The following is an 11633-nucleotide window of genomic DNA, read 5'->3' as shown; positions in this document are numbered from 1 at the left end:
TTGACATAATATGAAACATTTTAAGTGTCTATTTCAAAATATTGCAGCATTTCGTTAAATATCTAATGATAAAACAAGTTCAATAATTAAATGTTTTTAATTGTAATAACTGTTACATAAAAACTATTATATAATAATCAATTAATAGTTTTAGTCTGGAACCCATCGATAGAGAGTTGTGGTTCATTAATATTTAATTATGTATTTGAGAGTGAAAGATAGACAATGATCAAAACTATTTGGCTACGTTCAGAGAAGGCTTCGGAATTTTGTCCAAATGTCGAGTGGTACACAACCTTATCAGTAATACATGTCTGAATTAGAGGAGACTTGGAAGGCAAACCATGGGCTCTAAGCAAGGACGAATCTGCGACTAAGGTATTTAAACGAGAGCCATCGTGATGTAAAAACCTTTTTATTGCATCGAAGAGTTCACGTTATGTATAACTGTTTAATATTTAAAAGTAAATATATAATTTTTTCACTGCAAAGTTTTATATCAATTACCACATAGTACTGATATTTCCACCACTTAAAGAGACGTGTATTCGACTCTGTATTCGACTTTCGACTTATTGTTTGAATTTCAAAGCAGGATTTTTTTCAAATTTTTTGATCGAATTTTAAATTGTTCGGATATAAAAACGCTTCAACTTCGAGGTTACACTGTATTATAAACAACTGTCCACAGTGCGTTTTTCATTCAAACTATAGCCGTGTTTTTAACAGATTAAATGATTAGTAAACAGATTTACGATTAATAAGCTGATGAAAATGAATGAAGATGATTTTTATCGGTTCTTACTGAAATAAACTGTAATAAAGTTATTAAGATGATGATTATAATCATTTCTTAGTATTAATCTGCTGTTTAATGCATCAAAGGTGATACGGATGCATGATGCAGGTTCAACTCTGTTTCGTTTCACAATATACATAAACGTGTTCTTCTGTTTTGTATTTCATATTCGTGATTTTAATCGCTTCATCTCAATGTTACAGGATTTATTTATGTTAACTATATGTTCTTTGCCATTTGAATATCCAGTTTTATGATTCATAGTAGTATTCCGAAATCACGTTCATTTCTTACTACTACAGTTTATTTAATAAATTATTTAATTTTGTTTAGAATCAAAATTAAATTTTTATCATGAGTAGTAATATAGGTATGAATATTAGATATTTCAGATATTTCATTTTATAATTATTTATCTAAATTTTATTTAGATATTAATATTGTTACTAATTGTTAGTTACTTGTCATTCAAATGATCATCGAATACGATACAGCACTTCAGCAACTCTATGTGGAGCCCATAGCTCTTTTGTGAAAATTTCACTGACAATTGTGAGTGGGTAAAATTCGGTCGTTACGCCTTTATTTCACTTGACCTTGTTACACGCAAATACTTATTTGGCAATGGTGGAAAGGAAAAATGAAATAAGAGGAAATCGAAGGAAGATGTGAATTCTCCGTGGTAATAATTCATTCGTGTTATAAAAATACCATCATTACATAACGTAAACTATTCCTGAACCATATTTAGGATTTTGAGGTACTTGACTGATTTGTCCATATATCAGATTCTATTTCGATGTCAAAAATATCTATGTTTCAGTTTTCATATGAAAAAGCCATATTGTTGTAGTTCATTTATTAAATGTTCTTGATATCAGATATCATTAGATGTTATTAGTACCTAATAAATATACAATTATTTCTTTATCTTTGGTACTAATTTCATTATTTATAATTGTTTATAGATCCAATTTAAGAATTACAATATTTAAATGTATAAGATACCAAATGATGCATGCAGAGTGTAGACACTGATGACACATATGTATGTTTCGACTAAACTGTTAGGTGTCGATTAGCTTTGGATTTGATTTCGATTAAACGTGGGCTAATTGTAAGTCTGATTAGATTTCGATTGAAAATCAGTTATTTATACATACATACCAATTTGGGTTCAATTACGTTTCGGTTAAATATAAATTATATTTCTATTAAATTAATATTAGGGTTGAGTAAAATATTTACGATACAATCACGACGTAATTGTTTTATTTAATTAAATGGGAGTTCAAATTACAAAATAAGGTCCTAATGTTCCATGCGATATTTATTCTGCATTTGAATTTAATTCTTTTTTGTTTGAGGAAATCACAATATAAATTATTGAACCTTCTTTTTTCATCCAATGAACTTAGAATAGTAGAATTCCATGAAACCATTTCAGAAAGGATTCTTTTCTTTTTTACTGTCTAGGACTCGCGTGCATTCTGCGGCATTAGTATTTTGTGAGTGTCGAATTTTGCACAGGCACATTAGCCACATGATGCGAATATTAATAAAATCTTAGAAGATGTATTGACCCATTGAGCTTCACTGTTTTCACTTTCGAACGCCTGTAACACTGTCCAATACGAATTTTGTTTTGCAATATGCATAGGTGTTTCTTGTAGAGTTCGTCACCCCAAACAGGAAACAGGAAACGGAATCGCTCGATCACCCTCACGAGTTTTGTAAAGAAATACGATTTTTAGTCAAAATGAGTTATTACATAAAAACTAAAGACGATAGAGAAATTCTGTTGGATCTTAAACAATAAAGAAGAATTTCTTAAATACATGTATATTAATACATTTAATTATTAACTTTTTTAGTATTTAAATAATTATAAATGATCGTTAAAGTTTAAAACAGAACTGATGTCTGTAATTTCCATGCATTATTTTTAAATTTGTTTCAAATAACTCTTTCAACTGAAACTCGTTTTAAAATTACTACTGAGTGGTTTCTTCTTTAGAAATGTCTGCAGAATCCGATACATGCATATAGGGTATTTGTAATAGATGAAGAACTTATCGTAAGAATGCCTAAACAATGCGCAGTTTTTTAAACTTTATCGATCATCCAGAATTATTTCAAACTAAAAAAGTTATCAATTATACATGAGGCTGTACTCAGGAAACTCTCCTCTATTTTTGAGGATTAAATAGTATTCCCTAGCTCTCATTTTAATAGAAAATCATGTTTTACAAAAACTCGTGTTTTTCAAAAACTGAGAGTCATAGAGCAATTACGATAAAGACATTTTACAAAAATCATCTAATAGATATTGTGAAACAAAAAATTAGAATAGAATGTAGTTTCCTTATAGATATTTTTCATAGGTAAAAGAAATATAAAGACTTGAAGGAGCATTTGAATAGAGAATAACTTAAATCATTAATCAAGAATCCCTAAATAGTAAATGAATTGCGGGATCACCAAAAGCTATGTCGTTGTAACTAGCGTTCACGATGGAGCAAGCTTCGTTCAAGATTAAGCACCTGAATGAGTAAAGTCGAACGCCCCGATTTGGATCGGGTTTTGGGCCTTTGTTCATATGGTAGGGGTATTGCCCTAATTACCCAACCATGTACCATATAAGCAACGTCTGCTGCCATCGAGAAGACAGAATCTTGCACCCCTTCGTTGATCCAGCTTCTCAAAGAACAAGGTAACTTCTCCGAGCTCTCAGTTACTTAGTTGCTAAAAACGGATTTGTTCTACTATTAAATTAACTTTTTTTATATAATTTTATTTTAGCATTGTCAAGTAACACAAAATCTGCTTTCTACAATTTTTGTAATAAAATTTCATGACTATTTCTCGTATAATGGTACTGAATACACCTTTTATTAATACACTCTAAGCTCTAGAGATATACCATTACAGAATCCGATTAACTATAAACAGTTTTTATTCTTGTGTAATTTAAAAAAAGGGAGAAGAAACATAACAAGTATTATTATATATATTAGCAAACATGCTTTGCTTTAAAGATACTGTTACTAATCATTATTTTATCTTCTTAAGATGCAACCAGAAATTCTACTTATGACAATAATAGCAGCTCTGCTGCAGGATAGCCATGCAAGTGAATTTGCCTACTTTAGTCCGGCAGAAGCAACTTATCTTAATAACAAGGAATTCCAAGACTTTCTTCAATATTCTGGAAATTCTGAGAAAATTGAAACCCAACCCGCTACATATGCCACTGCTCAGGAACCAGCAGTAGCAAGTGTACCAGTTGTTAAACACGTACCTACAGTTTCCAATATACCTGTGACTAAGGTTGAATCACAACCTGCCTTTCTGGAAAAACAATTGGACGTAATAAAACCAGCTGTTTCTACCCGTAAAGTCGAGGTAGATCTTTTCTTTTATTGACAGTGTAACTTTTTAATTGGATGTATACAGGGTGAACCTACAAGTATACCTAATACTGATCAGCTCCTAATCTTGGACAATAGCTATATCTTTAAAAAAGGCAGGGGATCCTCTCTTCACTTTTAATCGCTCTGATGCGTTTAATTTTTTATAGATATACCTAACGTCCAGTATTAGGTGCTGTCTAGTATTAGGTACACTTACCCTGTATTCGAAAATGTTTAGTTTTTTAATTATACATTATTTTGCATTGCGTAAAACACTGGTTCAAACCCTCTAAAAGATAAGAAAAACGTGAGACACTTTTGAAGGATAGACTCAACATAGAACGTCAATGAAAACAGTCCAATGTACATTTACCCGAAAACGGATAGCTATTGTTACATGCTCTTTCATATTGCGTAAAATACTAGCCAATTTCTTATCTGCATCGTGTGTGATCCTCTTTAGGGTCCTGCTGGGCCCAGGAATCTTCTGATCCCTTAAATAAATGGCACACAGTGATAGAACTTAAAGAAAGTATTATGCTGTACGCAATATAAAATAGCATATAAGAAAACTGTGCGTTCCTGGGCAAATGTACACGTGAACTTTCTTCATCGTCTTCATGTCTAGAAATTTCCCATTTGTCCCTTCTGAAATATTCTTCATGTCTAAAAATCCTCGAGAAGTGTCCCACATGTCTGGAAGCGCCATGTATAATTTTCCTTTTTCTTCTGAGACATTTACAGTTATTATTGTTTCCTTTTATTAGATACGTCGTCCAGCAGTCCAAAAACAAATTTTTGAAATCGAAGAACGTATATTAGTACGTCCAATTGGGTCAGTGATGGTTGAAGTTGAGCAACCGAACGAATTAAGTGCAAACAGTGCGGAGATAAGCAAACTTAACCAAGACTTGGTATAGTTATAAAATATTCTGATAACAGTGTTAAGCCTTTTTAATGAGTTAGCAATAATAATAAAATTAATTGTTATTTAGTTTGAGTTATCTAGCTCGCAAGCATCAACCACCTTCAATGCTAAAACCAATTTAACTAAAAATGTCACTGAGGTAAATTATTAGCATTATTAACTTAATTTTATTATAGAATTTCATAAATCATGTAATAGTAAGATAAGTCTACCAATACTCCAACTAAAATCGTCGAAATGAAATCTAATAAATGAAATGTGTTAAAGACATGCTATTGCTATAAAATACATTTTTAGGTCTCACATATTCAACCAACTAATCGCACTTCCATCCGACGAATTGTAATTACTAGCCCCATCGAGACAATTCAAGAAGGACGTATTATCGAACCAGTAACGAAAGTCGAACAAATTTCTATCCGCCAACCAACACTCCTCAAAACACTGCGTCTTGATAATGTTCAAGTTCACGGTTCTGTCCCAGTAGTTGAAAAAACGTTACCACCATTTGTGGAGCAGGATGTATATCCTGTCTATGGATATATTCGATAAGTGGTAATAATAATTAGTAAATACTAGTGTTTGAAAAATTGTAATACATAAGGCTAGGCAGTAGTTAATGAAGATTTTGCTCGACAAACTAATTTAGATGTACATTTTTATGTAAATAAGTTGAGAAAAGGTATCTTTGCTTGTTATCCTTTTTATTAAAGGATGTATGTTCGTGATAAAAGTTGGCTGATGACAGTGTTCTTTCATGTTATTGAATTTTTTAAATTCTTTCTGTGAACATACTGACTTCTTCTGTACTTGCATTTATTTTTAATATTATGATGTCAAAAATGGAGTTAGACAATTAATTCACCCTATAAGCGTAATACCTACTAGAAGATGAAATCTTGCTTTAATCATATGAAAAATTTATTTGTAAATTCAGGAAATCAAGAATTTCTGTGTTATTAAGCTTTATATGTTCGCAACAAAAGTATCAACAAGTGTTGAACACTACACTAATTATATGAATTTGGACATTTTATTATTATAACTGTAAGCTAATTGTGAGACCTGAAGAATAATAACAATATTTTTGCATTAAATAGCGTGACTATTTATTGCCCTGTTGGTATGATAATGAAGTGGTAGCTTTATAATCTAAATATTGCATCATGAAGAATTAGCGATGTATAGGTACCTACAACTACATCTGAAAAGAAATTTTGGGTAGGACAATGTTGAATTATAATCATTTTTTGTGATAAACATACTAAAGTTACAAAAAATATATTGTATCTGTTAGAAATGTGCAAATTGTAACGAAGAAAAGGAAGTACCCTAAAATTTTTGTAAAAAGTGAAAGAAAAAAATTCTTATAATTTCTAACAAAGAAAAAAAACTACCATACAGTTTTTAATGAATAAGAAGATCATTGTAGGTATATAGAGAGTGCTTTACGATGAATATAACAACGAATAAAAATATAATAAAATAGCATTTTGATTACCTACAAATTATATTATCACCCGTTAAAATTTTCTTAGATAAATCGTTAACAAACTCCTCATAAAAAGTATCGTCAAATGTAACCACGATTAAGAAACTTTGCAAAAGGTAAAAAAGAAAGGTATCAACATTTTTATAAAACCGGTTACATCGAATCAGGTCAGAATTGCAGGAAAAAAGTATTAACGACCGATCTCAAGCACATGGTCGTATGTGTAAGGTTACTTGGATCGAACATACGGCATAATGGATGTGAAGTTAGATAATGTCTTTATTTAATACAAATGCACTCTTACTATTTTATAATGAATTAAAAGAGTAATTGTAGTGAAATTAACCGAAAAATGTATAATTAATTTTGTAACCGTCTTGTCCTCTTCGTCCTCGTATCTCATATGCGACTTTACGCCGTGTCCTTGCAACGAGCGTTCCTCTCCCTAGTCTCTCAAATTTGTTCACGTACGTCAGGAATAATATGTATACATAGAAACATATCCTACTTCGATCATAATGTAGAGTTTTACATTCACAAATATATGTTCTCAACAGTATGTAGTGTTCGTGCTTACATAATTCCCTTTCGTCCACATTTCTTTTACATACCGTATCTTTCATTGACTTTAATGCATTATTCTTCACAATAGCAGCAACAACTTCCTGATGCTGACATTCTGACAAGGATAACCAGTGCCTTTGGGTATCGCCTCTAAAGACGTAACATTGACCCCAATACCGCGAAGTATCCGCTCCCTTGTCTCGTTTAATCGTTTGAGTGCTGAGGAACGCTATAGCGCTCTTCTTGTGTTGTGCCAAAATTGCGGGGAGCACGATAGTGCTTCTGTTTATCAAAAAACTGTTCTGTTTAACTACTCCTCATCCCAGTAAAATTCTTAAATGAACTGAAAATGAACTAAAAAGAGGGATCAAAGGTTTTTCCCTATTAATTGTGCCATGTGAAATATTTGTAATTGTACAAAAGGAAATAAAGTTATTCTTAAGAATAAACATTGGTCTCTATACGTAACAGTACATTTCTAGGTAATGCCTATTACGTAAGTGGGTATGTATTTTAAAGATGACGCTATAGCCTTTTACCAGGTGTAAAGGCGTAAATATATAAATTAAATATACAACAAAAACTAATCAAAATCACTAATAAGTCAATTTTTGTACGCGGAAAACAATTTCAATATTATTTTTGTTTAAATATCAAGCGTAAATCTTAGAATATTTAACGTAAGTCTTAGAGTATTAATGTAAAACTTAGAGTAATCATTCTACATGCCGAAATAGGTTGACAAAAAAAGAATGACACCTTTTCATTTAAGACTTCGTTTTCGAGAAAAATGGATTTGAAAATCCCTCATGTACCTATGTAGTACTAACTGATAATTTTACTTGTTGGACTTCTATTTTTGCTCGTATTTGTATCTATAAACATGAGTACTATTATTATCTACTTCCTGTTATTCTTGTTATCTTATTTTTGCGATATCTGTATTATTACTTTCCTTTATTGTTTATTTAATTTGAATGGTTTTATAAATAAAGATAAGATTAGTACATTTTGAGAATCATTTTATTAATGTAACAAGTGTTCAAAATGTGGACTGTGTTGCTACAGATATAGATTTGTTCGTTGAACTAAATTGTTATGCACTTATTGTAGTGAATTGTGTATGTGAATTTTTTAAATCTTCGAACGCTGAAGCGATGTTTGCCTTTAAATCCTCCACGCTATTGTTATTTTTGGAGTATACTTTACATTTGATTAAATTCCACAAAAAGAAGTCGTGTGGTGTTAAGTCTGACGATCTAAGTGGCCAATTTTTAATACCACTACGACCAATCCAGAGTACAATATGGTGGTGCACCATCTTGTTGAAAAATTAAATTTGGTACTGTAGAGGCACATTGTTTAATAGAAAAGATAGTCCATTTTGTAAAAAGTTAAGATACGCTCTTCCATTCAAGCGATTTGGAAGAAAATGTGGCCTTATAATTTCGGATCCAATGATTCCTGCCTAAACATTAATGCTTCATCTTCTTTGAAACTGGAACGCTCGAGTAACTTGGGGATTCGAATTAGATCACCACTGGATATTATGCGTGTTAAAAATTCCATTACGTGTAAAAGATCTGTGTTATTGTATAATAAATCTTGCAGCAAATGATCCTCGTGTTTAATTCAGGATTATTAATCACACTATTCAAAACTTGATTTTCAATGTTTCCACAATTATCGCCTATTACGTACATTGTTACGTTCCGACGGAAAAGAGCCATCAGTAAGCAGATTTCGTTTTACGTTTAGAATCACCTGACGGGAGGGTGGTCGAAGATTTGGATAAAGTTCTTTGTACAAACGACTTGCTGCAGATGCGTTTCCTTGACAATGTCCCAAAGCAAGGATCATATTAAAGCACTCTTGATTTGTATATGTAGACATTGTGAAGGCAGAAAACAGACTAATAGTGCAAATCGACAATAAGAATGGTAGCAGCAATGACAGGAAGCAGATAATAACATTATGTATCCACGCTTATAAATACGAGCAGAAACAGAAGTCCGATAACTTAAAACTTATGATTAGTTCCTAACTCATTTTTCTGAAAAACGAAGCCTTAAATGAAAAAATGTTATCCTTTCTTTTCGACTTATTTTTGCATGTAGACACCCTAGATAAAATATTCAAACTGTGTTTTCGGTGATAATGTTTGATTCTCTTTTCAAGCATAAAATTGATCAATTTGATTGTTCCATTGACAAAATAGTAGGTAGCGTTTGTAGAAAATTATTGGTATTTCAATTTGCAGATTAAAATTTGGAATAAACGAAGAATGTAAAATTTGATAACTGCAAAAAGAAAACGAAGTTTGGAATCTCGAATCGCATACTGTAAGAATAAGCAATACAAAAGTAACCCGGATGCATCTGTTGCTAACGAAACATGACTACGTGCAGCGCGCAACGCACGAACCGGAAAACTGTGACCAGACTAAAAAAAATTCGCGAAAGCTCACGTGGGCGGTTCGAACTCACTGATCCATAGAGAACACGTAACAAGTTTAGAGATTATCTTTACGATTCATAAATATTATATTACATATGTATTTTCTCTAGCACTAAACCCACCAATTATTAACACAATTTTTATTAGAACGGTCAAAATCATAGACTTTTAAAAACATATTTAATTTACTATTATTTAACACATCTAATTGAACTACCATCATTAAAAATAATGAAAAATTTGGTAATTGTATGATTCGTTCTGACCGCTTTATTGATTCTGAAATAATACCAAAAACAACCTATTATAATTTAAATAAAATAGATACTCATATGTTAAATTTTAATATTTAATATTTGGAGTCAACACCTGAAAATGCCTAAAACTTTCCAAATCTTTGAAATCTATAGAATTTCTCGAATTCTTGAATGAATTCTAAACTCAGCAAAATTGGCAATTCATTAGTGTATTAAATTAAAGAAGCAACGTAACAGTGAAAAATTACCGAAATTCCAGTTACAAAATTATTCTTTTCCTTTGTCAGACACGTACGACCTTACACCTCTTTTTCACGCTGCAAACCGAATTCAGTCGTGCAGAACCACATTTAACGAATTCTTTGCGCGTAATAGTAGTGAATCAGTCGGTCGCTATGCTTGCTGAATTATTCCCTTCGAACGTAGAAAGTGACACGAATTTTGGAATCAGAACCAAACGATACAGTTTACTGACGACTACCTTTCTTCAAGTTTTGACTACTTGTTTTAAAGTCGATGGAAATACAATGAATTTAAAGTACATATACAATAATGGAGTGGATCAACGTTCAAGCGATTTACTTCGTGAAATTAAATGCATTCGATCTATTCTTGTGGGTTTTGTGGTCTACGGCCTATGAGTTTGGGGTCATTGTCTTAACATATTCACTACGCAAGTATGCAACAGTTTGTTGAGGGCTGAACACACTCGATCCATGTATAGTCAGACGTCTCCCAATGTGCTCAGCGCGTTTTAGCCACAGCGCCTTTTGTTTGCTTAGCGCAAGAAGGATAATAAGAAATAGAAGATTAAAACAGTAACAAGGAACAAAAATGAAAAGAAGACACCTTTTTCAATGCCTAATTCTGTGTTGTAAGACACTATAATGGAATATTCGTTACAGTATTTACAGATACACTCGTTGACGAAATTAAAGAATCAAAATCACTAAATTTTAACCAAAGAGTTGTCAATCTCTGAATTGCTGTAACTTAGTGAAAAGTGTAGCTTAGTGAGAAATTGTAAAACAATTCACATAGACTCATTCTGGAGGGATGAAGCTTCTATTTTCACGAACCAGAATTGAATTTTCTTGGAAATTTTTTATATTAAAAAACAGAGTGGAAAACTGAAGGTATTTAAAAAAATATCGTATGCTCATTTTTATTAGGTTACTGTACAGGAAAAGCTCCTTCCCACAAATTCATTGGAAAGAAAATCGTGAAAAAAATTGATCAAGAACCGTATAGTCGTTTGAATCTGTAAAATTTATCAGGAAAAGTCGGTTTTCTATATACTTTACTAGTTTTAAAATAAGCTAATTATATTTATTTAAAGATTTTATAAATGCGAGTTATTTCAAGTTTCTGTTCCCAATTATTTAATAATAATTATAGTTATTAGACATTCATATTACTGGAATGATCAAAAATTTAGTTAATGATGCATTAACTAAATTTTCATTTATATAAACAGAGTTCTGCTGTACTAAAAGAAATAATCTTGCCATTAACGTTTCTCAATATTAATAGAGAAAATGAGCTAAGACCAAAGTCAATCCTACTTCTTACATACATAGGTGACAACTAACAAACCTAAGAACAATAAGAACCACAGATACAGCAGCTCATCCATCGATGAAACTTCAAAATTGTATTTTTCATTGAGCTTAAACGAGAGTAGCAATGGAGGTACACGATGCAAAAACGCCACTATCTCCAA

The 11633-nt window shown here is 31.6% G+C and overlaps 1 protein-coding gene across 1 annotated transcript; it reads left to right on the top strand.

Moving 5' to 3' along the window:
- The first annotated feature begins 3871 nt into the window (after positions 1-3871).
- Positions 3872-5692, top strand: LOC143177274 (uncharacterized). Its single transcript, XM_076375139.1, has 4 exons — positions 3872-4204; positions 4980-5126; positions 5208-5279; positions 5438-5692. The coding sequence occupies exons 1-4, from the start codon at positions 3872-3874 to the stop codon at positions 5690-5692; spliced, it is 807 nt and encodes a 268-aa protein (XP_076231254.1).
- The last annotated feature ends 5941 nt before the right edge of the window (positions 5693-11633 follow it).

This window comes from Calliopsis andreniformis, chromosome 3 (assembly GCF_051401765.1).
Source record: "Calliopsis andreniformis isolate RMS-2024a chromosome 3, iyCalAndr_principal, whole genome shotgun sequence".
NCBI classification, from domain to species: Eukaryota; Metazoa; Arthropoda; class Insecta; order Hymenoptera; family Andrenidae; genus Calliopsis; species Calliopsis andreniformis.
The sequence above is the reverse complement of the archived record's forward strand: the minus strand, read 5'-3'. Positions and strand labels throughout refer to the sequence as shown.

Excerpts from the sequence above, each read along its gene's own strand:
- LOC143177274 (XM_076375139.1), top strand. The coding sequence starts at position 3,872 with ATGCAACCAGAAATTCTACTTATGACAATAATAGCAGCTCTGCTGCAG. Across the intron at positions 5,127-5,207 it reads GCAAACTTAACCAAGACTTG|TTTGAGTTATCTAGCTCGCA; the intron begins GTATAGTTATAA and ends ATTGTTATTTAG. Across the intron at positions 5,280-5,437 it reads TAACTAAAAATGTCACTGAG|GTCTCACATATTCAACCAAC; the intron begins GTAAATTATTAG and ends ATACATTTTTAG.